This window comes from Zosterops lateralis, assembly GCF_965231275.1.
Source record: "Zosterops lateralis genome assembly, chromosome: 21".
Lineage (NCBI taxonomy): Eukaryota > Metazoa > Chordata > Aves > Passeriformes > Zosteropidae > Zosterops > Zosterops lateralis.
This window is the reverse complement of record NC_139781.1, coordinates 7,535,930-7,563,635: the sequence shown is the minus strand read 5'-3', so window position 1 is coordinate 7,563,635 and position 27,706 is coordinate 7,535,930. Positions and strand designations below refer to the sequence as shown.

The window sequence follows — 27,706 nt, the reverse complement described above, 5'->3', positions numbered from 1 at the left end:
CTGAGCCACTGGATTCCCAGAGGAGCAGAGCTCCCAGACCTTTCTGTGGGATCACTGCTTCAGGAAGAGCCCCTCACCTGGACTGCTCCCACCATCCTGCTCAGGGTGTGTTCTGACTCTGTCAGTGCTCCTTTGTGTTATTGCATTTATTTTATTTGATTTTACCTTTTTACTTTTCTTCTTATTAAATTGTATTTCTGACTTGGAGCCTCTCACTCGTTTTGCTTTCAAACCACAACATCTGGCTCGGAAGGGAGCTGGCAGCCGGCCCGGCTCCTGTCGCAGCGGGCCGGGCGGGCTCATGTCGCGATACGGCGACAGCGACACCGCCCGTGGCCCCGCCCCGTCACGTGACGTACCCGCCGCGTCAGCGCCGCCGGTCACGTGGCACGGCGGGGGACGGGCCGGGAGCGGCGATCGGAGCCCGCGGGCGGCCCCGGTGAGTGCGGACCCCGCTCGGGGCTCCCTTCCCTCAGCGCTGCGGGCCCGCCCCGGGGCTGCCGCTCCCCCCACCCCGTCCTGCGGGGCTGTCCCGCCAGCGCGGACCCTCCGCGGCTGCCGCTTCCCTCCTCCTCCTCCTCCTCCTCCCGCGGCCTCAGGGCGTGCGGAGCCGCCTTGAGGGGCTCCCGCTTTCCCCCGCGCTCCGGGGGCTCCCCCGGCCTGTTGTCACCGTGTTCCCGGCGGGGAGGGGCTGTGCGGGCGGCTGAGGGGAGGGCAGGACCCGCTGCCGCGCCCCAGAACACGCCCGGCTCGGCCGGGGGGTCTGTGTGGTGCCTTGGAGGGGCCGGCCGGGCTGTGAGGGGGCCCGGGGCTTCCCCTCAGCGGCATCTCCGTGTCCCGGAGGCAGAGCGGCGTTTCCTGCTCGTTTCCCCTCAGCCCGCGGGGTTCAGTGGGGCTGGGGCCGGAGCCGGGGCTGCTGCGGGACTGGCGGGCTCTGCTTGTCCCGAGCAGCGTCCCCGTCCCGGCTCCCGGCCCGCGGTCAGGCTGCGTTCACTGGGAAAGGTCCCTCCTGCGCTCCTGTCAGCGGCCAGGGAAAGTCTCTGAGCGCTGGAGTCACTGAGCTGCTGCTCCCATTCTGAGCTGCTCCGCTTCTCCCTCTGAAACACCTCCTTATTCTTGTATCACCTTATGCTCTGTGCACAAACTGCACCTTTTTCTAATTAAAACCACAGTGTGGATACTCTAGAAAAAGGCTGATAGTTGTTGATGATGCTTTGGGGTGAAATCTCGCAATAATCAGCAAGAGGAACACAACACAACTGTTGACTCCTCGTGTTCATGTTTTGGAGATTGTACATGAGTAGTGTAAATTTAAAATTTTAAGTCTTTAAATCTTTCTCGCAGTCAGCAAAGGTCGAGTTTCTGTGTTTAAATACTCGTTGAATTGTGTGGATGTAAATAGGCAAAGATGTGGTAGTGTGGGACTTTGTGTGAATGGGAATGCCTTGTGTGAGCACAAACACAGTTTGATTAGAAATTAATAATTACAATCTATTTTCTTAGTAGAGAAAAGACCTGAAGTTTTTTTTCCTTCCAGGTGGCAAAGCAGGGAAGCAAAAGCTAACATTATATGTAGTTTGCTGTCTTACTCTTCTTAACTGTCTAATGCATTCCACGTTGTTCTGCTGAGTACTTTGAGACTGAGCTTTAGGCTGAGGAGTTATGTGAGTTATGCTCACATAACAAGGGGTTATAAATTATATTCTACTCACAATATTTCCTATGATTCTTCCAAGGAAACATTAACATTCTCCAAAAACCTGACTTCAGGAGGTTGTGGAAAGCCAAGAATGAGTTAAAGGATTTGCTAAGAATTTGTCTCAAGCACTGTAAAACTCATTAGAAGTGAAGCAGTATATTTTCAATGTGTGCTTTTTTTTTTTTTTTTTTCCATGCAGTTGGTAGAGAAATAAATTTCCTTGCTGACCAAGCAAGGCTTGTTAAAGTCTTGAGCAACATGAATTATACAAGCTCTTCAAAGCGTCACGTAGCTGTGACATTTATTGCAGATGCACAGTTTCTCTCTCAGTGATTAAGCCTCATCTATCCCCGGGCCTATCAGACATATCTCCTATCTGGTCACACTTTCAGTGGCTCTGTTTGCACATGAACACTATAAAACCTCCTCCTTCCCTGTTGGACCCATCTCCTGTAGCACTTTCCAAGCCTGAGGAGGGGATGATGCAGCTTTTTCCCTTTCCTGCCCTTTGCTCTTTGCCGTAGACACTGACAGACACCTTTTTTTTTTACCATTTAATGTAATAAGTAATTCAGCTTTCTGCTGCCATAAATAAAGTGAGCTTTAGTAGCACTTGGCCACTTAGAAATTTAATAAAATCCAAAAGCTGTAATTAAACCTGGGAGATTCTGCTGCTGGCATTTGTGTGGTATTTGCCAAGCTGTGACCTCTTTTAACTTCAGCAGCTATAAATTCAAATTAATTATAAACTGGTGGAAAGTGGAGCTGTAGAGGTAACCAGAAGCATCTGTCTTTTCCTAGATATATCCCTACTAATCCCAAAATTGGCACAAAGTGTGTCTGTGGGGCACAGACCTTTGCTGCTCTGTGGTGCTTGGGTGTGCTCAGATATTTGAAGCACCAAAGTGCCTTTTTTAGGGTTAAATGGGGCTCTTGAGTTTTTGCTGGTGGTGTAACTTCCTCTTTGCTTTGCTCATTTTTTAATTTTTTTTTTTCTTAATAGTGTGGGTTTATGAATTACTTAACTTTCACCTCACTGAGCCTTATTTCTTCAGATATTTTACCTACAGTGACATATGTTAGCTCATCAAAAAACCCTTTAGAGAGATGAATGAGTGTCTCAGTCACCTTCTGCTTGATCACTTTTGAATTTTCCCTTCCATGGGGAGAAATTTCTGTTGGAAGTAGAAATCACCTCTGTCTATTGCTTCATTTGCTTCATAGAAACACCAACTGACTTCCTGCAAGAAAATAGAACAGAGCTGGTAACTTGTAAAAGGAGCTGCCATTTCTTTGTTTTGTCAAATCCTGAAATTCTTTACTAATTGAAGGTATTTTATAGATGGAGCAATGCACTGGTTAAGAATAAAAGCATTTTTTTTTTCTCTAAAACTTGTGCAATCCATAATTTAGCATCTCAGGTCTTTTCAGGACATCAGCTTCCAGTCTTTTCTCCATAAGAAAATACATTATAATTAAAAGGATGTGTCCATGCTAACTTGCACAAGCCATTGATGTGGAATATTTGGATTGCTGCAGATATTTTGACTTCTAAGCCTCTTTTCATGTTCACTTGGGAAGGTGCTAACCCAAATGAGGAGAACTAGAATTAAATTGTTAATATTTGTGTGCCTCTAGTCCTAATTAATTAGTGTAACAGGTGCTTTCAGTCTGCTTAGTCATGGACTTCCTTAATTTAAAGTTGTCAGGAGGAGGAAATGTAACAAATATTTCATTCAAGTTTCAGCCAAATTCTTTCTACCTTGAATCACTTGTAAGGAAAGCAGAGCATCAGAAATTAAATAAATATGACCAGGTAGAATACATCCTCAGATTAAATTTAAATTTAACTGGTTGTCCTGGGAATTTTGCAAGGGGAAGAAAAAAGGATTTGTCTGTTTAGTCATTGTGTATAACCCTATATTTCCTTCTGAGACCAAGATCTCTTTGAAGCTTCAGGAGCACTGGAAATCCAGACAGTTTGGCTTTTGGAAGCAAAATTTAGGCAAAAACCAGAGATTGAGAAACAGAGATTGGGAAACAGTTATTAACAATTAGTAATTAATATTAATAATACCATGTAACTGATTGAAAAAAACCCAGTATTGCTCATTAGATTTGGACATGTCTCGTATTTTAGAGAGCAACCTGCTTTTGAAATTAATATAAAATTGAAATTAGTATAAAAATTTTGAATTTAGTATAAAAACTGTTAGCGACCTGCCACAAAGCAAATAAAAATCCAGGTTGTCTTCCCCACCAACAGGGAGCTGTGAGTGATGCTCATGTCAGAGAGATCTGGGTCATCCTTAACTGAAGGTCAGACAACAAAAAGAAGAGTCAGTTTGGTCCAACAAATAAATTCTAGTGATGGAAGTTCTGGTTTCAATCCTAGTGCTTCAGGGCCTTGAGGGGTAAAAAAGGAAAAATAAATTTTAAATTTATGTTTCTTATGCCTTTATGGGTTTTGTTTGAATTACAGCCTCTTCCAGGAAAGGGTTTTCTCTGCTGTATTTGTGAATGAACAGCAGAAGAGCAAGGAAACAGACTGAGAAAATGGAGGGAACACTTTGTCCATACAAGCTGTAATAATAATAGATGTAAAAAGAAGTTTAATGTTATTTTTACATATTTAAACAGTGGGTGTTTTTGATGCATTGGTGGGCATTTGGTAGCTAGTTACTGTGATCAGTGCTAACTCAGTGTACTGCCAGTGTGGCTGCTGTTTGTTTGACAGAGAACCTTTAACATTGTATCCTGGCTTTGTAAAAAAAAAAAAAATGGACATTATTGTATTTACAGCTCCAATCTCTTAAACCAAGGCACAGCCTGGAGCTCAGCAGGTTTTCACATCTGTACCCCAGCTCTCCTCCATGGCAGCATCAACTCACAGCCAAAGCGTCCCCTTACTTTATTTTCATTTTCAAAGTACAGTAACAAGGCAGTTCAAGTTGGTCATGTACCTGCAATGCTTTTAAATCCACATCTCTCCAAACCTGACCAGGGGGCAGACTGATTCTGCCTGTGATGTCTGATTTCAGCCCAGTGTCCCTGGCTGTGCTCACACAGTTCCCTGTATGTCAAGTGCTCTTTGCAACTCGATTTGTGTCTCAGGCTTGTGGGAATGTTGGTGTGTCCCTGATTGTGGAGTCACAATGCTGTCCTTGTTTACTGGGTGTGGACTGAGCACTCCTTAGGGAAGAGCTGGGGGAAGTACAGAGGATCCCATTTCAACACCATGACAGGAAAACAAGTGTTGTCTTAGGGGGTTAGTGGCTTTTATAGTGTTTTGGGAGTGTGCAGATCAGCCTGAGAAGGGAGCTGCTGTATGAAATTTGCTTAAAATTTACTTTCCTGTTGGTTGATAATTCTTGTTCTACATTTCTTGTTCTACATTTCTTGTTCTTGTTCTACATTTCCGCAGTTCTACATTTCTGTAGTGTAACATTTCTGTAATGTGTGGGATATTCACACACAAATATTGAGTGTTTCCAATAACTCAGCTCTTGTAAGAGTAGGAGAGAAGTGAGGTCTGTAATAACTCCCCAGGCAGAATTTGTCTTATTTCTGTCCCTAGCAGGGGTGAGATGTGTGTCATCTATTGGAAAAGTCAATATTCCCAGTTTTTATACTTCTTTCACTGCTTGTTAATTAAATTCAGCATTTAGTTTTTGTGCATCAGGGAGGTAAACCTGATTCTGTGATGAAACTTCCTTGTATTCTTACATGGTTTGTGGCACGTCTCAAAAGTGAAAGCAGAACCCTCAGGCCTTCTGTAACAGGGAACAGTCTGCAAATGTCACCATGGAGCAGGAAAAAATTATTTTACTAAACATCAGTGTAATTGGGTTTTCCAAGATAAGTCCTCAGGGTAAGAAAACAAGTTAAGCTTGTGCTCCTCAGTTACTCATCAGATTTTACTGCTGCTTCCATTGCTGCCAAACATTAACTGTGATCATTTCCCTGGTCACTAACCTCTCTGTCAATGAAACCTTGCAATACTAATACTAATTAAACTCTTCAGAGGAGCAGAAATGAAACCTTTCTGAATGAGGTGTGGCAAAAAGCTTGCTTTGCTTCCTGGGCTAATTTCAGTATCACTTGTTTATGCAAACATAGGGCAATATATGAGAGAGAAATGTGGAAAAACAGAGTTATCAGCTGTGCCACTGTGCCATCCTCTTGTTTCAGCATTCCAGGAGCTGCTGTCTCTTTCTCTCTCTCTCCTGCTTCTCCCTATAATTTAATAGCTCACACCAGTGAATCACAAGCTTTCTGCGTGTAATTAAATGATCTCCAGTGTAGCCCAAATCAAATAACAGGTGTCTGAACACTTTCTCTTTTTGAAAATTCATGGGGATGAGTAGGTGAAGTTTTCCATTCTCTTGATACCTGCTCAGATTTTGACATCTACCAGAGTTAAATGTGGTGAAGGAGGTCCTCTGTTAAATCCTAGAACCCCAGAATGGTTTGGATTGGAAGCTCCTGTCCTTCCAGTACATCCTTATTTTCATGTCAATCTCTGTGCAATTCTCTAGGAACTAATGCCCTGCTTGTTTTTAGCCACCAGCAATGAGAAGACCTGAGTAGAAGAAACCCACAATGGAGGCAAAAACCGTGTCCATCGGCGTGGAGGGGATGACCTGCAGCTCCTGTGTCCAGAGCATTGAGCAGCACCTTGGGAAGATGGATGGGATCCATAACATCAAAGTAAGAGATTCTAGCACTGCTTCTGGCAAAGGTTTGGATGAGAAACCACTGTAAGTTGTGCTCTGAGAGAGGAAAATAGTGTAGGAGGAGTTTGTTCTCTAGGTTTCTTGGCAGGCTGATGTTTTCTGGTAAATAAGAGGAAACAGGTGCTTGTTTCACTGCAGTGCGAGTTAAGTCATTGTTGCTCTTAATTCATTTTCTGCTTTACAATTAATTCAGTATTGTGAAGTAATGAGGGGGGAAAAAAAGGCAAGAATAGGGTTTATCCTAATTCAGGCTTTCTTTGCCTGACTTAGTTTTAATATTTTTCTTAACTCAAAGGATTGTTAGTCTTTCTTCTGTCATGGGAAAAATATGGGACTGTGGAATATTCCAGGGTGAGCTCATAATCCTTGCAGAATACATAATTTTACAGTAGTTTTAATAATGGAGTAATTTAAAAGCTGGGAGACTCCTATAAATTTTGTGACCCAGCCTGTGGTAGAAAGAACAGTTCTAACAACAGAAAATTGCAAAGTTTATTTATTTAATATCTGTGTTCTGAAAGCATTGTGTTACATTCTGTAGTTGTTGATTTTACTCCAAAGAAAATAATTTCTTCCTGGTTTTATCAACACTTAACTCCTGTTTTAGTGGGGATATCTTAGTTGAACACTTCCTTTCCCAGAACTGGCCACAGTTTTAATTTGGGATGTGTGTGATCACTGTCTGGAGCTGGTTTTGCAAGACCCATTGTGGTGCACCTCCCCTGCAGAGCAGGTGCTGCACAGCTCAGAGCAGTTCCCTGTGGCCTGAAGTAGGTGTTTGTGTACAGAAATTTTGGTGAAAAGCAGCAAAATTTACAAGACAGATCAATATTCATCTTCCTTCAGCTGTAAAGGAGCTTTAATGTGAGTCTGTGCTGTGACAGCAGAGCCCTGGAGCTCTGAACAGCCCCCTGTGCATGGCCAGATAAATCACTGGGTGTCTGCAAGCATGAACCCAGGTAAAGGCCAAGAGCAGCCTGTAAAATAATACCCCCAAACAATCTGATTGCAGAATCTTCTTTTTTTTTCTCATTCTAGCAAAACATGGCATTTTGTCAGCCTTGTGTTTTCGCTGGTGATTTCTGAGAATACACAGGTGACTTTGGGCAGGATAGGGAGATTTCTGCAATGTGCATTCCCAGTGTCTTTCACATAAGGAATGAAGTAGGTTTTTAACAGGACAGTATTAAGACTTTTGTATTTAGGTTTTTAGGTAAATACCTTATCCCAGTGCTGTTTCAAAAGATACATTGCAAAATCTGAATCTGAGTAGAGCAGGACTCTTAAGAAACTTTAGGAAGTCATATTTGGTAATTATCCTTTTTACAGCATCAGAGCTTAAGTCTAGGCAGATCACTTGATACAGAAAATTCTCTGGGAATAGTCAAACAGGGGTTTGTGTACTGATTATGAATTAGGTCAGCAAGGGACATGAATGCTGGATGACTAAGAGACAAACAGCTGCTTTAGGTTATTCTGCAATGAAACCAATAAATGTCCATGCGGCTAATTCTGCTAAGGCCCATAATTGAGACAGAAATGAGGAAAGGTGGTTCTTAAAATGATTTGACTGATATAATTTAATCATGTTTGTGGTCTTTAGGTTGTACCTTTGCCCAGAGGAAAGATAGAATTGAATTGATAATGTGGCAGGCATGGCTTTTTCCCTTTGGAAACTGCAGTTATTGTGTTTGATATATCCTCTGTTGGGAGCAAATTAAATTGAGGCTATGTGTACCATCAGATGGGAAAAGTTATCACCAAATGAGGATGTCTCTGGATCAGCCAAATGTACAGAGAGAGGAAAGACAGGTTCTTTAATATTTGTCACATATCAGGTGTGTAAAGTGAGTTTTGGTGAGGTCTGGTGCAGGTTTTTGCTCACAGCAAGTTACCAGCCTGTGCCTCCATTGCCTGGAAATGCTGGACTCCTTTCACTGCTGCTTAAAGCTGTGGCTTTTTTCAAAGAGTCTTTTTCTTCCATCTTTGTGGCCTGAGGGCAGTTACTCCTAACTGCATTAGAATTACTGCTAACTGATTGGAATTTCTTCTGTGGGCCTTTCTGCTCCAGGGATTGAATTGGGTTAGTCATCCTAATTTGAGTGACTTTGGCTCTGGAAGTTTCATTTAATGCGTTGGTGCTGTCTGGATGTTGCAAGTAGAAGTGGCCAGACAGAGTCCTGAAGGATTCTGGAGCTGGGAATGGGCTGGGATCTGTTCTCTCCAGCTCTGTCATTGCACAGGAGAGCAGGAGTTACTCAGTGGTAGCTTTGCTCTTTGAGGTGAGTAGTGAAAGTTACACTGGACAAGCATTGCTTATTTTGGCAAGTAAAAGCAGTTTCTAGTCTGTTGCAGCATCAGTTCCCAGCTCTTGGTGTTGCAGTTTGCTCACTTGCTTTGTTTATCCCCTCGAGGTCTCCCTGGAGGACAAGAACGCCATCGTCATCTACGACTCCAAGCTGCAAACTCCAGTGACTCTGCAGGAAGCCATCACTGACATGGGATTTGATGCTTCCCTGGCTGATTCAAACCCACAACCTGTCCAACCTGACACAGTTTTCCTCACCCTCCCTGCGCAGTCAGCTCTGACACCCCGGCAGATTTGTGCCACTCTGCTGAAGAACAAAGGGATCATGGACGTGAAAGTGTCCTCTGATCAAAGAACTGCAGTGGTGACTTTCATCCCTTCCATCACCAATGGCAAACTCATTACCCAGATGGTCCCAGGAGTAGATTTGAACATCTCTGTGCCAGAGGTAACACCTGGAACTTGGGGGGATTGCAGCTGGTCCCAGGTGAGCAGCGCCGTGCTGCGCCTCAAAGTGGATGGGATGACCTGCCACTCCTGTGCCAGCACCATCGAGGGGAAGCTTAGCAAACTGCAAGGAATGCAGAGGATTAAAGGTAAAACCTTAGTGTGTTTTTATGTAAATTGAAGCTGGCAAATTGCAAGGAGTTCAACAGATTAGAGGTACAACCTCAGTGAGTTGTGTAAATCGAGGTTGGCCGTGCTGTTTGTCCTCTGATGGCATTGCAGGTTTAAGATGACATAACTGAGTATGATAGTGACTCTTGGTGGGATTGGGTGTTTAATTATGGTTTTAATGTGGACTAGAAATGAAGAAAGGAGCCCACATTGTGGAAAGGATGTGGCTGTTACATGTATGATGGTGTTCAGTGGTGGTTTTGTATTTAGTAGGGAGCCTGGAGTAGTTGTATTCCAAAATTTTAGTACCAGTTACAGAAATCTGTAATAACAGATCTATTTTTAAATTGTAATTAATAACAGTTCATCTTTTCTGTCAAATTAAAAGTCTAAAAGGCAAGACCAGCTTACTGATATAGTTAGTTTTGGGATAAGTGTATTGCCATAGACCCCAAAACAAGGATAACTTCTGTAAGAGGTATTGATGCCATTTGTGAAAATCCTGGGGGAATATCAAAAATTTGAGAAAGAGTTGAAAATTGTTGTAGTACTAGACAAAAACTGGTTGAAGAACTAAGTTGTTTGATCTTTACCAAACCAATGGAATCTCCTTTTTATTGCAGTTACATTTCTGACCATTTAAAGGTGTTTCTGGAAAGCTTTGACAAGATCCTGTGATGTGCTTATTATGCTTAGGGCAGTGACACACACTTATTTTATTGATTAATTTCCAGTGTCCCTGGACAATAAGGAAGCTGTTGTTGTCTACCAGCCTCCTCTAATCACAGCAGAAGAAATAAAACAGCAAATTGAAGAGGCAGGTTTCACAGTAGCCTTCAAAAAGCAGCCTAAACCCCTGAAGCTCAGTGGGATTGACCTGGAAAAGCTGAAGAATGCTCAGCCGAGGAGCTCTGAGGCACTACAGAGAGAAAACTCCAGCGAGACTGGCACAAAGACAGTTGTGTTCAGAGTTGAGGGGATGCACTGCAATTCCTGTGTGCTCAACATCCAGAACAGCATATCAGCCCTCCCGGCAGTGACGAGCGTCGTGGTTTCTTTAGAGAACAAATCTGCTGCTATAAACTACAACCCAAGCTTAATCAGCACGGAAATGCTGAGGAGAGCTGTGGAGAATGTTTCTCCAGAGAGGTTCAGAGTCAGCCTTCCTGAGGAGCATGAAAACCTGGCACTTCTCCCCACGCTGGAGTCTCCACTGAAACCTCGCCCTGCTCCCAAGGATCTCAGCCAGCCCCTCACTCAAGTTGTTGTGATCAATATTGAGGGCATGACCTGCAGCTCCTGTGTGCAGTCCATTGAGGGAGTGCTGTCCCAAAAGGCAGGTGTGACATCTGTCCATGTCTCTCTCCCAAATGGAAATGGGACTATAGAATATGACCCACTGCAAACAAGCCCAGAAGACTTGAGGTCCTCAATAGAAGAGATGGGATTTGATGCATCTTTTCCAGGTAATAACATCTGAAACAGTTCTAAATTTACAAGGCTTGTGCAGTTTTAGGATTTGGTACCACCCAAGATGAAATTTAGCAGCTGACATACACTTTGTGCTTGCCAAGAGAAGCTTTATATGTTCACTGCTGATGAGATCATGAAAGATAATGTGCACATCCTTGAATACATCAGATTGATTCAAATGATTGAGGTGTCTGGCAATATAAATATGTCAGATAAATGCTGGTTTATGTTAATAGCTGCAGGAGTGGTTGGGTGCTCACATTTAATCTTTTTCACCCTGCTCCTGCACAAACAGAACTGAACTGCTGTAAGGAGCCTGCAGTTCCAGACCCCTTCTCTAAAACACTGATTTTGCTTATGAAACATGCACTTGCTTACAAGTTCAGCTTTGTGCTCCAGGTAAAGTCAATAAAACTGTGTAAAACTAAGGTTGCAATGCAGAGGTTTTGCTTACAGCTGCAGGAGAGGACAAGGGATGTGCAACAGAACAAGGACAATGAGGAAAGGCAAAAGAAAAAATACTAACAAACCAGTTAGGTTAATCAGTGGCCCAATTTTGTCTTGGTTTTTTTTTTGCTGACTCTTAACTGACAGAGGGATGGATTAGACTGACAAGGTGTGCACAATCACCATTTCATTTTCGGTCTCAGTGAACAGCCGTGTTGTCACAGCAGCTCATCCCTCCCTGCCCTGGCTGTTCACAGGGTCACAACCTGCAATCTCCTTTCCAGCAAAGACAGAGCTCCCTGTGGCCAAACCTCAGCCTCACCATGAAGCACAGCTGGACTCTCACAAACCTGAGCCACCCTCCAAAGTGCCCCCAGCCCACCTGGACAGGCAGGAGAGCAAGACCATCTCCAAGTGCTACGTGCAGGTCACAGGGATGACGTGTGCCTCGTGCGTGGCCAACATCGAGAGGAACCTGCGGAGGGAGGACGGTGAGATGGGTGTCAGTGAGGGCTGTTACATTTCCAGGGATTTGTTTGGAGTGTTTTTAAGGGGTGGGTCGTCAGGACAGGTGTTCCTCCTCACCTCTGGTCCATAGGGTGGGAACAGGGACATCCTTGCTGCTTTATGGACACTGCTGTTGCAAAAGAAGCAGCTGTGCGCTCCAAAGAATATTGGGATCAAATGGGGGATTATTTTGAAGGCAAACAGCTCTTTCCTACTGGAGGGAGGTTCCCAGGTGTGCAGCTGAAGAGCAGAAGCAGATCTGTGCTTTAGGGAGCTGTGAGAAGGGACAGTGTGAGTGGATTAAAGGGACACAGGTTAATTTTAGCTCTGCGAGTCAGGGCAGTGGTGTCTGTGATTATATCTGCATGACTGTGATGTAACAGAGTCATTAATGCAGACTGTGTTTAATTATTGTAATGAAGATGGATGGGTTTCAAGTCAGCCTGGATTTTAATTTTTTTTCATCCTAGAAAATGGATGAATCTAAATCCTCTCAGTGCTCAGTAGGATTGCCCTGTTAGATCTGCCCTTTCTCATACAGGTTCTCCTGAAAAAAGCCTTCCAGAAATGGTCAGTGCAGATCATAGAAATATGCAGCACTGTGTTTTAGAAGAACTTCTTTAAGGAGAAATAGATAATTTTTCATATAGCATGGAGAGAATGTTTGCAATTAGACTGTTAAAGGCATGCTGCTCATGTGGAGTGATGCTTTCATCTGTCACACCTGCACTGAGGTGCTGCTGCAGCTTCCAAACACGAGGATGTTTTTCTTTATCTACACCACAGAAGCTTTCCCAACTTCAATAAACTGTGCCCTCATGTTATAATAAATACAGGATGTTTCCTAAGCCTGATGTGCCACTCACACATTCTGTTTTTTCAGGAATCCACTCGATCCTGGTTGCCCTGATGGCAGGGAAGGCAGAAGTGAGGTACAACCCTGCTGTCATTCACCCTGCAGCCATCGCAGAGCTGATCCAGGAGCTGGGCTTCGGAGCCACCGTCATGGAGAACTGCGGGGAAGGAGATGGGATTCTGGAACTTGTTGTAAGCTGATCATTAAACCCAGCCACCCTCAGCTTTTTATTCCTTTTATCTGTTGGATGTGCCTCTGTTAGTGTCCACTTCCAACAGTTTAGTTGTGTAATAGAGGTTAATTTGTAAAAATTAAGTATAGGGGTACATCAGGTATGTATCACATACATAAATTTATCTTGTCCTGCAGACTGTGCTGGCTCACTACTACTACACTAAAAATGCAGATAAATATTCCTGTATTTTTCTGTCTGGTCTTCCTGTTGCCAGAATTTACTTTTTTTTTCTTTTTGAAGCTGAGCGTAGCTCAGTGTTCCCCCAGCTCTGAGACTGAACATCCAACAAAGCTTTAGCAGGGCTTAATAACCTTGTCCCTGTGCTGTGCTTCCTCTGGAGGGGTTGGAGAGGGCCCTGAACAACATGATTTTGTGGGAGGCATCTCTGCCCATGGCAGGGCTTGGAACTGGATGGTCTTTAAGGTCGTTCCAGCCCAAACTGTTGTCTGATTCTACAGTGCTCACACCCCAGATCAAAGCAATAAATAATATGACTTTTCCTACTTGTTAAAATGCATTTACCAGGTAACCTGTGCTTTGCTAACTGGAAAAATAACTTTATTTTGCAGGTGAGAGGAATGACCTGTGCCTCCTGTGTGCACAAGATAGAATCCACCCTCATGAAGACCAATGGTGTTTTGTACTGCTCCGTAGCCCTTGCCACCAACAAAGCCCACATCAAATATGACCCTGAGGCCATTGGTCCTCGAGATGTCATACAAGTGATAAAGGTGAGTTTCATGTAGGCACCAAGTCTCCTAAAATATCCAGTGCCCCTGGAAGAGCTACACACCCCAGAAAGAGAAGGAAAGGCTGTTAAAGCAAAAAAAAAAAAAAAAGTCTCTCTCCTTCCATCTTCTTTCTTCTTAGTGCAGCTTTCTGCAGCTAATTTGTGTGTTCTGGCTTAAAAATGCTCTGTTACAACTTTGCCTAAGTTTTTAAAAATAAATACTGTGAAAGCCAGGTCATGGTAGACTTGGAGATACCAGCTATAGCTTTGTAGAAAAATGAAGCAAATTTATTTAAAAATAAATTACTATAGCAGGTGAGAGGTGAAATAAGTTTCTCAGGCTTCTCCTTCAGTTTCTCAGTTTCTGTGCTTTAGGAACAACCATTTTGGAAAGCCACATTTTAGAGTAGTATTTTATTCCAGAAAGGTTAATTTCTACATCAGATTGCTTTTCTCTTTTTGAAAAGTAAGTAAACAGTAGTAACAGACAAGTGTGACTAAATAATAATACCATTTTATATCAGAAATGTTAATAAAGTTAATCAAAGGTAAGACTGGCGCCATCGGTAATTTGTCAATAACTGAGCACAAAATGCATTTTAGAACTGACTGTTCTTTTTTCTTATTGTGCTTTTTTTCCCCTTAGGATTTAGGTTTTACTACTTCCTTAGTCAAAAAGGATAGATCTGCCAGTCATCTGGATCACAAACAAGAAATCAGGCAGTAAGTATTCCTGAACATACTAAAATTCCATCAAAATATTTGATTCTTCCTTGTTACTCAACCACCAATTTACGATTTATTTTTCTGTGACTCTGCAGACTTACTACTTAAAATATTCTCCAGCACTTGACTGCAATACAAATCTTTTTCCTTTCTTTTTTTCTCTTTTTAAATCTTGAGGTGGAAAAGGTCTTTTGTGGTGAGCCTGGTTTTCTGTATCCCCGTGATGGGGCTGATGATTTACATGATGGTGATGGACAGCCAGCTCTCAAATGCTCACACACATCACAACATGAGCAAGGAGGAAATGGAGGCTCGCCACTCCTCCATGGTCCTGGAGTATCAGCTCCTGCCAGGATTGTCTGTCATGAATCTCCTGTCATTTTTACTCTGTGTCCCTGTACAGGTGAGTGGGGTTATGTCAACTCCTGCTTTATGGGGCTTAAATGCTCAAATTGGAAGGTGATGAAGAAATTAAAGTTTGAAAAGTGAATGGAATTATGCTGATGCAAAATGCTTTTGAGAGCATAATGGGTGCTGGGGACTCTCAGAGGTAGGGCAGGCTGTGGAGAGCCTAAGCAGCACAGACTCTGAAAAACATGAGAGCTAAAACTTAAGGCATCAAGGCAGCTCCTGGTGTAGCCCTGGTTTGTGCCTGAGATGTTTTGGTTTTTTGCAATTCCTTTCCCAGGGAATTTTCTGTAAACAAGAGACATGTTTTTGGAATGGCAGATTTGTTTATGTATTTTTCCTAGGAGGGACTTCTTCTTTATGTCCCTCAGGTCTGACCAATGTGATTGAAGAGGTTTGTCTTTGTGTCACCAATCAAATTGGTCTGTGTAGAATAGTATAAAAGGGGAGACATTGCCAAGAATAGAGGAGTCATTTTCAGCCTTCTGAAGTTGGAGTCTTTGTGTCATTGTGGTGTACAGCAGAGTCCCCTGAGTCCCACTGGGAGGGCACTGGGAATACCTGAGAGTGCTGTGGGAAGAGCACAGCCCTGTCTAGAGCTGGGATTTTGTTCAGGGAGAGGGGCACACAGCACAAATGAACTGGAAAATCTGCTGCTGCGTGTTAGAGACGTGTGAAATGCCATTGCAGGTGTTCGGGGGCTGGCACTTCTACATCCAGGCCTCCCGAGCACTGAGACACAACACAGCCAACATGGACGTGCTGGTGGTGCTGGCAACATCCATTGCCTTCCTCTACTCCCTCATCATCCTCCTGGTGGCAATGGCTGAGAGGGCCAAGGTGAATCCTGTCACCTTCTTCGACACTCCCCCGATGCTGTTCGTGTTCATCTCGCTGGGCCGGTGGCTGGAGCACGTGGCCAAGGTGAGCAAAGCAAGAGCCAAGGCACTGACAGTCACTGCCAAACCTTGTGAGAACACCCCATGCACAAAGCTTTGCTGGGTTCTTTTAACCTTCTGTGTTGTAAAAATCATCTTTAATAACTGAACTAATAAAAGTTTGACTTAATATCAGACTGTTTGCAGAAGGTGTTGTCTCAAAAGGGTAAATTGCAACACACACGGTTGTTATTTACCCAGCTTTTTTCTTTTTTTGTTTTTCAATAGTATAGTCAGAAAAATATGAAAATTATTATTCTAGGGTAAAACCTCAGAAGCACTGGCAAGACTAATTTCATTACAAGCTACTGAAGCTACTATTGTTACCTTGGGCCCTGATAACGTTCTTTTAAGGTATCTTGCTTTATCATTTGCTTTTTCTGTTGTTCCTTTTTTTGTTGTTAATATGCTTAATTTACAGACAAATTTTAGTGTTCTATAGAATTATGAAGCAAATAACTTCAGATTCGCTGGCAGATAAAAATATTAAAATGCAGAATTAACACTGCTCTGCTTTGGTTTATTGGTTTATTGCTGATTTTTTTTTTTCTGTGGTAAGATAATTAGTGGATTTTCTTAACTGGAAATAAATAAAATTATGATAAAATAGGCCATTTCAAAGAGCACTATGACTTTCATGTGATCATTTTTGTATGCACTAATGCCAGCCACAGTGTGGTTGTGCTTTGTGTGTAGTGCCAGCTCCTTTTCTTGGGTCACTCCAGTTCCCAAGTCTCATATCAAACATTTGCACCATTCCAGTGAGGAACAAGTGGATGTGGAGCTGGTTCAGCGAGGTGACATTGTCAAAGTGGTCCCAGGAGGCAAATTCCCAGTGGATGGCCGTGTTATTGAAGGACACTCCATGGTGGATGAGTCTCTCATCACAGGTCAGCATTTGCTTTCTCCAAATGTAAAAATCTTTTCCTTTAAACAAATCTGCAGAGGGGAAGTCAGAGCTGATGCTCTCCCCCTTGTTAGGAGTTGTCAGGTGTCCCAAAGGTGCCTGTTTCAGCAGTGTTGTGTCTGTTGTTGCCCTTTTCCCAGGTGAGGCCATGCCTGTGACCAAGAAGCCTGGCAATACAGTCATTGCAGGCTCCATCAATCAGAACGGCTCCCTGCTCATCTCTGCCACCCACGTGGGAGCTGACACCACCCTGTCCCAGATTGTCAAACTCGTGGAGGAGGCCCAGACCTCTAAGGTACAGTATCATCCAATTTACCACTTGAGGTTTGCTGTCTCATGCAGGCACCAGCACACCAAATCCCTGCAGGGGTGCCTGAAACTGCTTGGATTTGAATTGCAGCTGCATAATGAAGTATCTTGGTGAATAAGGACTTTGATGCTGTCTACTGAGCCCAGTCTCATCCTGTTATTAAGTAAATCTGTAATTATGAAGTGTGGCAAGCCAAGTGTGCTGCAAGCAGCAGCAGCTGTGATTCTTCTCTTCTGTGCCTTCAGACACAAACATGATGGTGCTGAGTGATGTTTCTCCTTCCCAGGCTCCCATCCAGCAATTTGCAGACAAACTTAGTGGCTACTTCGTTCCTTTTATTGTGGCTGTCTCTGTGGTTACCCTTTTTGCCTGGATTGTAATTGGATTTGTGGATTTTGAAATAGTGGAAAAATACTTTCTGGTAAGTAAATCTCCTTAAACACCATCTGAAATGTTTAATAAACAGCCTTAAAATTCTGTTAGATTGCAGTGGTTCCCTTTCTGGATTACCTTTGCAGGCAGTTGCTGACTATTAGTGCTCTTGTTATTACATTTTTTACATTATGTATTTTTTTTATATTGTATCATTCCTGCATTTATACTTAAAGAGAATCCACAGTAATTAATCAGCTCTGGTAAGTTAGGATTTTTTAAAAAAAAAAAGTTAATTAAAAGAAGTAAATATTAACCATCAAAAATTTCCCACCATAGATCACTCCTCTGTGGGAAAAAGAAATCCCTCCTGTTACAAGCTCCAATTATGTATGTAGCTCTGTAAATTCATCTTGGCAATCAGTGGAATTCATCTTTATTATGAATTCCAGAGGAGGGTCAGGATCCCAACTTGGGCTTAAGGGATGCTTAGATCATGGGTTTTCTTGTATTAAAACTATTACTGATAAGAATTTCTCAGTTTCCAGGAAAGCCATTTTTTTTTCTCCCTACTGTATATAGCTTTGATAAAGCATCTTTTATTACAGTGCATCATTAAAGAGTTGTAACGTGTCATGTCTTTTTAGGAAAACATCCTATAAATAAAACAGTTGAGGGTAGATGCAGTATAGAACACAAATTGGTTAATTAATCATGAATTTAATCATTCAGCTTATGTTGGAACCCTGGAGGCTGAAAATTTCAGGCTTTCTGTGCTGAAAGGCACTGACCTCAAGCAAACACTGCATTTGACCTGAGGCCCTGGAACAGGCTTCTGAAATTGAGTGACAACAGTGGGATTGTGGGTGTGGAGTTTGAATAGGAGTGTGTGATATCACAGGGTGGAAAACTTAGAATTTAAGGTTTTAGTAAATAGTAATATATATGGGGCAATATGGAGGATTTAAGGTGTTGTCTGAGTCCTTCTTCACCTTCTTCTTCCTTCTTCTTCCTTCTTCTTCATGGGTTTAGGTGGTTTTTCTGTAATTGGGTGAAAAAGGTCTGCATTGTGGACCTTGAGTGGTCAATTATTGGGTTAAAAGTATAAATAATATAGATGTCATCTCTTTATTAGATGGTTTATGCTTAAATAACCTTGGAAAGAGTTAGAGACAGAGACATTTTCTCCCCTGCTAGTCAGAGCTCATGACTTGTGAGATTGTAATGTAGATAAGAATTAATAAACACTCAGTCCGAACACAAAAAGTGTGATTCCCATGTATTAATCCCAGCTCTAACACAAAGAAAAAAAGATAAAAAAAACCCTCACATCTTAGGTTTTGCATTGTGGTTTACTTTAGCATCAATACCCAGCAAATACCTCAGCAGACATTTCCAACCTCCAAACCACTGCGCAGTCAAACACGTTTGTCCCTATTGAACGATTCCTTCCCCTGACCAATTCCTCTCCAATCCCCAGGGCTACAACAAGAGCATTTCAGCAGCAGAGGTGATCATCCGCTTCGCCTTCCAGGCCTCCATCACGGTGCTGTGCATCGCCTGTCCCTGCTCCCTGGGGCTGGCCACCCCCACCGCCGTCATGGTGGGCACCGGCGTGGGCGCCCAGAACGGCATCCTCATCAAGGGCGGGGAGCCCCTGGAGATGGCACACAAGGTGAGGGTGCCCAGCCTCAGGGAGGGGCTGTTTGGCTTCTGCCAGCTGTCTGGAGAAGGTGGTGGAATGTTCTGGTGGGTCCTGTCCAGCTCGGGATGTTCCATGTGGGGTCAGCGCTCTGTGTTTGAGAGTTTGGTTAAAGTGGGTGTAGAAATGTGCTCCACACTCAAGCAAGTGTTTCCAAATAAGGAAAAGGGGGTTCTGGATTATTATGGAAAAGCACCAGAACTTTCAGCTCTTTGCTCATTGGCATTGGCCCAGTGCCAGCACAGGGGCACTGGTTGGGCTTTGGAAATGTTTCTCAAAACCTGTGGCTGTTTCTATTGGCAGTTATTTTCTTTTTTGTTAAAGCCTTTGCTTTACAAAACACACTTGAAGAGCCCTCTCACAAGTATTATTAAGCCACTCTGAGAAGCTGCAGGTCAGCCCTCAGACTTGATCCATCCTCAGGGAGCTTTTTTTACACCCTGGCCACGTGTAAGACAATATCAAGGAATCTGCACCTCCGCACTGGGTTCATCCATTGAAATCTCCCTGCTTCCCTGCAGGTGAAGGTGGTTGTGTTTGACAAGACAGGGACCATCACCCACGGCACTCCAGAGGTGATGCAGGTGAAGTTCCTGGTGGAAGGGAACGTCCTCCCCCGTCACAAAGTGCTGGCCATCGTGGGGACAGCAGAGAGCAGCAGTGAGCACCCCCTGGGAGCAGCAATCACCAAGTACTGCAAAAAGGTGAGGGGCTCCCACACACAGCCTGCTCTCCCCTGGGGGATAACCCCTCTTGCAGGGCTTCATCAACACCACAGTCTCGGGTTTTTGGTTTCTCTCACCAGAGATTCCAGGCTGGTGGTTCTGGTGGGTCTTTTTCTGTCTCTGTGCTCTCTGACCTCTGAAGGTTTTAAATATGAGTCTGTGCTTGGCGTGAGAATGATGTGGAGTCTCAAGGTCTTGGTTTCTTGTGTTGTTTATTATTTCTTATCTTACAATTCTCGGTGTGTCCGTCCAAGGTGTTCACAGCAGCTTGGACGTGATGTGACTCCCCCTGTGTTGGGAGGTCACTCTGCTTTTATTCAAATAATTATGTGGCTATTATTTACAATTCTGTGCCAATGCCCAGTACCTGCACTAGAAGGATCATCTCTACTTTGACCCAATCCACTCAAACTACCTTGTGCCCACGTCACTGCAGACAATGGATGCCAAGGGAGAAGATGGTCTCAGGGTTCCACCCTAATTCCACCATCTCGTCTCCTTGCAACTACATTCTAAAAACCCAAAACTACAAAATCTTCCACACTGTGATAAACTACACTACTGTCTGTTACACATTTGTGACTTGCAATTCTTCTCTGCTTGGAAGTTTTTCTCATGGACCAAAATCAAAGCCTGTGTCCTCCTGGGCTCTGTGCCAGGGTCTCAAACCCCCTGGACAGACCCCAGACCCTCTTTTTCGGGTCCCAGGCCTGTCTACTGAGGTCTGTGACCATCCAGGGCGCCCAGAAGGATGTTCTGTACTCTCACACCACAAGACTCTTCATGCAGATTTAGTTGCTGTGTTTGATGGGGAAAGCTGAAACTTGTGGAGCCACATTAATCACTCTGTATTAGAGACACCATTCAAACCTAGATTTGGATGATTATTTCCCTCTTCCTCTTTGTTCAACTGCACTTTATTTTGTGGGCTTTATAACTGCATCATGCTTTTCTACATTTTAAATTTTCATCCTCTTTTTCTAGGAGCTGAAGTCAGAAACCCTTGGGACGTGCACAGATTTTCAGGTGGTTCCAGGCTGTGGCATTAGCTGCAAAGTCACCAATATTGAAGCATTACTCTACAGAAAAAACAGAATGGTTGAAGAAAACAATGTTAAAAATGTGACACTTGTGAAAATTGAGGAGAATGCAGATGAATCAGTGCAGCCTCCTTTGATCATTGATGCTGAACCACCAAGTAAGTTAATTCTGGGTTAGAGAATAAAATTGACAATTTTTGCTTCTGTGTCTTTAGGATCCTGAAGAATGAGATCACTATTTTCTGCCTTGGAGAACTGATTAAATAGTTGCTCATCAGTTTATTCTGTGCTCACACATCACTTAGAACATTTAGGTTAAATACAATTTCAAGTTGTCTGTTGAATATGGGACTGGGAAATCAGACTGGAGTTGTCTGTCAGCCTCCTCTGGCTTTACTTTGCTTCATCTCAAGTTACCATTTGCTTGCCAAAATTTTATGTTTGCATAACTGATTAGTTTCCCTCAAGAACTGCTCATTGTTAGGTGTTTCAGCTCCATTGGGCTGTTCATAGAAATCAGAAGCACTGAGAAGGTCACTTGGTCCTTTACTGTCCTTTGACCTGTGGTTTTTGGCCCTCTGACATGGGATGACTCCCCAGGACTGAGGGAATGTTGGTGTCTCTCTTGTGAAGGTCATATGAAGAGATGGTAGAGCAGAAAGTATTGAGGAATTCTTTATTTATGTTTGGATTCCCTGCTTTATTTGTGTTTGGATTCCCTGCAGTGCTGTTCCACTGCACGCTGGGGGAGCCTGGCTGGGGTGAGCTGCAGGGAAGCTCCCTGCTTATCCACATGATGGTAGCATTGTGTTTCCTTCCTTCAGCTGCTGTGACCTCTCAGAAATACTCAGTTCTCATCGGGAACAGGGAGTGGATGACCAGGAATGGCCTCATGGTGAGGCCTGAGGTGGACAAAGCCATGATGGAGCACGAGCGGAGAGGCCGCACGGCTGTGCTGGCAGCTGTGGATGGTGAGTTCAGGGCTGCTGCTCTGTTCACTTTGGTTGCCACTAAATAGCACATAAAACATCACAGAAACAGAGATTAATAAGTAGTGATGTCATAGCAGCTACACCTGAGGCAGGGTGATGGGGTGAAAAGGGATAAATAATCAGTTTTACAGCACTTTCTTATGGGAAAGACTCTTCCTGCCTTTCTTGGCTGACAGGACAGTTGGGTGTAATAATACAATGCAAAGACTTCAAAGAAAGCAAAAGGGGGAAAAGGAGAAAAAAGGAATTTCTTTTTCATTATGGTTGTACAGTCCATGCTCTGTGCTGCTTTAAATCTTGCTGCACCAATACCTGTTCTCATCCCACTTCTTACTGTCAGTAGGAACTGGTTCTAGAACTGGCCTTACTGGGGGAAAAAGTTACTTTTTTTTCTGAAATTAACAAAGGTCTTTCTTACAAACACTTTTTTTCTGTTTTCAGGAGTGCTCTGTGGCTTGATAGCTATTGCAGATACTGTGAAGCCAGAGGCTGAGCTGGCAGTGTACACTTTGAAGAGCATGGGGTTAGAAGTTGTCCTCATGACTGGTGACAACAGCAAAACAGCTCGGTCCATTGCCTCCCAGGTGGGCTGCTGGCCTGGGGCTGGATTCAGCAGGAAGGGTGGTGTGGCATGTTCATACTGCTGCTGGCTGCTCTGCTGTGAAAGATGGTAGTTTGAAAAAATCTGGAATAAAGAATGTAAGAAGTTTTTGAATGGGAGTAACATCAGCTGTAAATTCAGAGCTGTTTTCATATCATCAGCTGGGTTTGCTCTTTAGTGATAAAATGGGCAGGAGGTTTGACAGCTGCTGGAAAAGCTGTGTCCTCTCTCTCTCTGTTCAGGTTGGCATCACCAAAGTGTTTGCAGAGGTTCTCCCCTCACACAAAGTGGCCAAAGTGAAGCAGCTGCAGGATGAAGGGAAGAGGGTGGCCATGGTTGGAGATGGGATCAATGACTCCCCAGCCCTGGCCATGGCCAACGTGGGCATCGCCATCGGCACCGGCACCGACGTGGCCATCGAGGCAGCTGATGTGGTTCTCATCAAGGTAAGAAATCAGAGTTAAAGGGAGCTGCAGGAGGGGTCAGAAAGCCCAGGATGTTTTGGGTGATGCAGGGGTGCACAGTCTCCATCAGCTACAGAAGTGGAGCAGAGATTGTCTTCACTGTGTTCAGTGCAGTGATCATCCCATGAAGGAAACTCCTGTATTTTCTGCTTACTGCACATTTTGGGGTGATTAAAGTTTGAGAGTGGCAAAGGAAGACAAAGCGACCTTTGGCAATAATAAATTACATTTGGGTAACTCACCATGGCACCTCCAGGGTTACAGGCACTTCTTCCTACACATCAGCAGCTCCCTGGCAGACTGTGGTCAGTGTTTGGAGCTGTCCTGGGAGAGGCTGTGGACATCACTTGGATTATGAGGGGTTGGCACTGAGCAGAGCAGCCTCCAGAGGGCTTCCTGTGATTAGCCTGTTACATCCAGTGCACTGTAGTGAGCTGTAAAACAGGACTGTGGGAACACCACCTGTGTGTTTTCTGTCTGACTGCTCCAATGAACTGATTTTATCTTGCAGGATGACCTGATGGATGTGGTAGCAAGCATAGATTTATCCAGGAAAACCGTGAAGAGGATCCGGATCAACTTTGTCTTTGCTCTGATTTATAATCTCATTGGAGTTCCCATAGCTGCAGGTGTGTGAGTGCTGCCTGCACTAATGGGATTGGGCTCAGTGAGTAGAAGATGGCAGTGATTTGCTCTTGTTGGGAGAATTTTCATTGTCTTTATTTCTGGCTGTCAGTAAGGGCAGAGTTCTCTGCCTGGGAATGTTGCAGTTGGAATATTTGTGAGCTGTCCTCCTCCCACACTGTGGCTACTATGGATGTGCTCAGCACATCAAAATAGCTTCAAGATAAAAGGTTTATTGAAAGAGCCTGATCCTGTGAACAAGCAGTTTTATTGCAGGGTGGGCGGGACATGCCACCTCTGAGTTTCTGACTTGAGGTTCTAGTTGAGATAACCCACAAATCCTTATATATTAAAGTCCCATTTACTAACAAATTAAACAACAACTAAAACTGGACAGTCCATGTGAAATAGTGTCTATTAATATATAAATAATGGAGTGTTCCTGCTCTGAACTTACTCTGGTGTAATTTTCTAGGTGTCTTCCTGCCCATTGGTTTGGTTCTGCAGCCCTGGATGGGATCTGCAGCCATGGCTGCCTCCTCAGTCTCTGTTGTGCTTTCTTCTTTGCTCTTAAAGATGTGAGTAGGAACAGTCTTGTGGTTCTTAACTTGGATTTGAAGCTCGGGTCTTTTACTTTGAGTGACAGAAAATAAATGTGGGACAGTAAGAAATTTTAAAGGCTTTTGAAGAACAGTTCTGTGTTAAGCAGATAGTAGTGTTGAAAAATACAATTTCTGATGTGAGGAGATGTACAGATTAGAAGCATTCAGAATGGGAAATGTCATGATAGGACATGAAATAAAGATGCTTGACTCCAGTCAGGAGGCAGTAGAAATCAGAAGACTTATTTACAATTCATTCAGCCCTTTTATAACACGCTGTGCTAAAGGCACATTATTGGTCCATAGAACTGAGATCTCTCCCATTGCTGAGTAACAGAAACTGCAAACAACACCTGTTGTTGTGGGAAAGGAATATTGTTTACATAAGATCATTTTGAGAAAAAGAAAACTGTTGAAAAGTTTCCCTTGAGAAGAGATAGCTCTTCTCAAGCTCAAAAAATACCCAGTCTACGGGGAAATCCTTAGTGGCCTTTGTGTGCTTGTGAGAAATCTTGTTGGTCAAATTATAAACGACTTGTGCACCATCAGTTTCTATCGATATTTCAGTATTTCATATATCAATACTTTAGAGGTGTTGATACATCCCGGTTTTCCCTTCCTTAGGTACCAGAAGCCAAGATCAGAGAAGCTGGAGTTCCGTGCCCGTGGGCAGCTGAGGCACAAGAGCCCCTCAGAGATCAGTGTGCACGTGGGGATCGAGGAGAGGGGGGCTGGCTCCCCCAAGCTGAGCCTGATGGATCGAATCATCACCTACAGCAGAGCCTCCATCAACTCCCTGCTCTCGGACAAGCGCTCCGTCAACAGCGTCGTCCTCAGCGAGCCAGACAAACACTCCTTGCTGGTGGGGGATTTTGGAGAAGAGGATGACACAGCTTTATGAAAGACACACTCCTCCCATCCCTCCACTAAGGCAAAACAAAAAAAAACTCGAAGAAAAAAAAAAAACACACAACCAAAACAAGCTGTGGTGAGGTCTGTGCATGTCCTGATCCTTGCAGAGATCTGCTGGGTGCATTTCTTCTTCAGTGTAGAGGTCGTTCTTGCAGTGACTTTCCAGGGTCTTTTGTGTTTTGGTTTTTTTTTTTTTTTTTTTTTTTTTTTTTTTTATCTAGACTTACCAAAAATATCTGGTGTGGAGCTGTTGATGCTCACAAACAGGGCTCCCATTCCATGGAGCTTGCAGTATAGCATTTATTTTGGCAAATTGTCAAAAAACAATTAAGGAAACTAAGGAAGGAGAAACTGGTTTCCCAGCCTTAAATACCAGGCTATTTTATGCATAGTGGAGTTCAGTACTGTGTTAAAAAAAAATTGTGAATTTGCTTCTGCAAAACCCTGAAGGTTCTGTTTGCAGAGAGATGTGCCTTACTTCAGAACCCTCTCCCTCCCACAGCCTGCCTTCTACCAGAATTGAGTCCTCTCAAATGCCTTTTCTTGTTGTCAACATCTGGTTCCAGCTTTTCACACTCCAGGCTTCAAATCATCTCCGTGGGATCCAGATTCCTCTGTGGCAGAAAACTGGGAGGTTTGGGGCTGTAGCCACACTGACCTCTGCACATCCTGCCCCAGGACTCTGCCCTGAGACTGCCTGAAGGTCCTCTGGGTTGGGAGGTTTGCTCATTCCCAACCCCTCCTAAGCCAAAAACTCCTGCAACACCTGAATGCAATATCAGTGTGAGGTGGTTTTAGCCAAAGTGTTCAGCTTTAGGAAGGAGCAGTGCTCACCACCAGGATCTACTGGCACTCCTTCACTGAACCTGGGGGGTTTGTCACAGACTGCCTTTAAAATCTTTACAGTTCAGGCTTTCCCTGTGAAGTGTCTGTGTTGTAGGGATGGCTCAGCGTCACTGCACTGGTTGATCCAAACTCCCTCTGCTTGGTCTGTGCAGATCCAGGTATCTTGAATTCAGACAGTTGTCATTTGTTGCTGAACTGCAATATCAAAATGCAGCTTTTGATCATGAAATCATTAATATCAGAAACATCCTCAGTGAGAAAGAGATGCTCATCAGCAGTAGCTGTCACTCACTGAACCTTGCTCACCCCATCCACTGCTGAGGCAGTTGTTGGCAGCAATTGCTGGGTTCAATAATGTTGAATTTTATTATGAACTGCAATCCATGATGTAAATGATGTGCCAGTTGTGCTTGTAGAGGAGAAATATTCAGTTTGGTGAAGACAAAGAAATTCTCTTTAATGTTCTGCTTTTTCACTCAAAGCCTGATGTCAGGCCATAGATTGTGTATGTAAAAAGTCCTGAGTAAACAGCTCTTGCATTTTATCTGAGAACCACCAGAAAAAACCCATTGTGTGAGAGCAGAAGAGCTGTGCTGTGTTGTTGGGAAATCAGGGTACCTGTATGGCAGTGAGGAGAGCAGTGTATGTGCTGCTGGTTCAAGAAAAAAAATATTTCTGTAGCAGGATTTGGGTTCTTAATATCTCTAGATGAATACAGAGTATTTTTATAAATTAGATTTCACCTGTATGTGATATGTGGTGGTGTTACATGCTGAGATCCATCACTGCACAGCCATTCCATGAGCTTTGGTTCTCAGTTTGCAGCAGCAGAGCTGTTCTTACAAAGCAGATCATTGCCCAGTGCTGTTTGATGGTGTTAGGATGGGTTTTAGTGCTTCACAATCATGCAGAGATTTCAGTTGTCTTGTTTATCCTCCCTCCTCAGTGTTCTTGGCAGGGCTGTGCAGGGGAAAGGGAGGTATTGACATATTCCTGTCTGTGCTGTGGGTGGTCTCAGTCACTCCTTCAGGTGGGAGTGGATGGCATGGAAATGACACATCACCCTCCCACTGCAGGACACAGGGAGGTAATTCAGCTTTGAATTCCTGGTCAGTAAACAAAGCAGCATTAAGAGCTTGTTAAACAATTTCCAAATATATTTTTAGAGCACTTTCATTGTCCAAATGCTGTGTAGGTTGAATGTTTACCTCCAAATTTTTCCCAACACAGGTGTTTTTTTCTAAGCTTTATCATTTTCTGTGAAACTCAATGTTTGATCCAGGTACAGCAAAAATGAGGCTTTTTCCAAACCAGGACACTTCCAGAGTTTCAGGATGATTATCAGGGAATAAGGAACAGCAGCTGCTGGTTGGGAGGGCTGTGAGAGCAGCTTGTAGGGACAGCCAGAGGATCTCTGGGGAGAGGAAATAACTGAGCCCAAGCTGGTTGTGATAAACTCAGATTTTTGAAAGCAGGTTCTCTGTCCAGCACTCCCCAAGGGTGAGGTAATGACTTTTAGGATGTTTATCTTGTGATTAAAATATTACAAAAGGTGCTTTACATTGAAGAACCAAAATCTCTTTTCAGTTTGAATGTACAGTGCAAGTGGAATCATGTGTGGGAGCTCAATGTTTTCCCAAATGTAAATGTTTTAATATGTAAATAGATTGCTTCTGTTGGAGACAGTTTGGATTCAGAAATTTAAAGTATCACTTGGAAACAGTCAGCTACAAACAATATTGTATTACTCCTTTGTCTGTTTTATTGTTTTCTGTGTCTAGCTATTTATAAACCTGTCCTCTATTTAATAAAAAAGTACCTATGCTCCAGGCTTTAAAAGTTACTTGTTGAATCTTACCAAACTTACTTTTAAAAGAGTTTAAAACACTTGAAATTTTATACAAAAAAAAAAAAAAAAAAAAGAAGAA

The 27,706-nt window shown here is 43.5% G+C and overlaps 1 protein-coding gene across 2 annotated transcripts; it reads left to right on the top strand.

The window, feature by feature from the left end:
- Positions 1-373: 373 nt before the first annotated feature.
- On the top strand, positions 374-27,706 carry ATP7A (ATPase copper transporting alpha). 2 transcript variants are annotated; one of them, XM_083876359.1, is made up of 23 exons: positions 374-439; positions 6,263-6,409; positions 8,850-9,339; positions 10,096-10,827; positions 11,566-11,772; positions 12,672-12,835; positions 13,449-13,610; positions 14,256-14,332; positions 14,513-14,738; positions 15,434-15,667; positions 15,944-16,035; positions 16,444-16,571; positions 16,729-16,883; positions 17,185-17,319; positions 18,751-18,945; positions 19,494-19,676; positions 20,682-20,895; positions 21,562-21,708; positions 22,171-22,313; positions 22,573-22,776; positions 23,306-23,423; positions 23,894-23,996; positions 24,645-27,706. In XM_083876359.1, the coding sequence occupies exons 2-23, from the start codon at positions 6,302-6,304 to the stop codon at positions 24,919-24,921; spliced, it is 4,494 nt and encodes a 1,497-aa protein (XP_083732485.1). In that variant the 5' UTR covers positions 374-439; positions 6,263-6,301; the 3' UTR covers positions 24,922-27,706. The 2 variants fall into 2 exon arrangements, with proteins under 2 accessions (XP_083732485.1, XP_083732484.1); XM_083876358.1 differs by having other exon boundaries at positions 11,539-11,772.

What these genes read in the sequence shown, in the direction of transcription:
- ATP7A (XM_083876358.1), top strand. Translation starts at nt 6,302, where the DNA reads ATGGAGGCAAAAACCGTGTCCATCGGCGTGGAGGGGATGACCTGCAGC. An exon ending in CATTGATGCTGAACCACCAA is followed by an intron (nt 20,896 to 21,561) that starts GTAAGTTAATTC and finishes TCCTTCCTTCAG; the next exon opens with CTGCTGTGACCTCTCAGAAA. An exon ending in TGTGCTGGCAGCTGTGGATG is followed by an intron (nt 21,709 to 22,170) that starts GTGAGTTCAGGG and finishes TTCTGTTTTCAG; the next exon opens with GAGTGCTCTGTGGCTTGATA.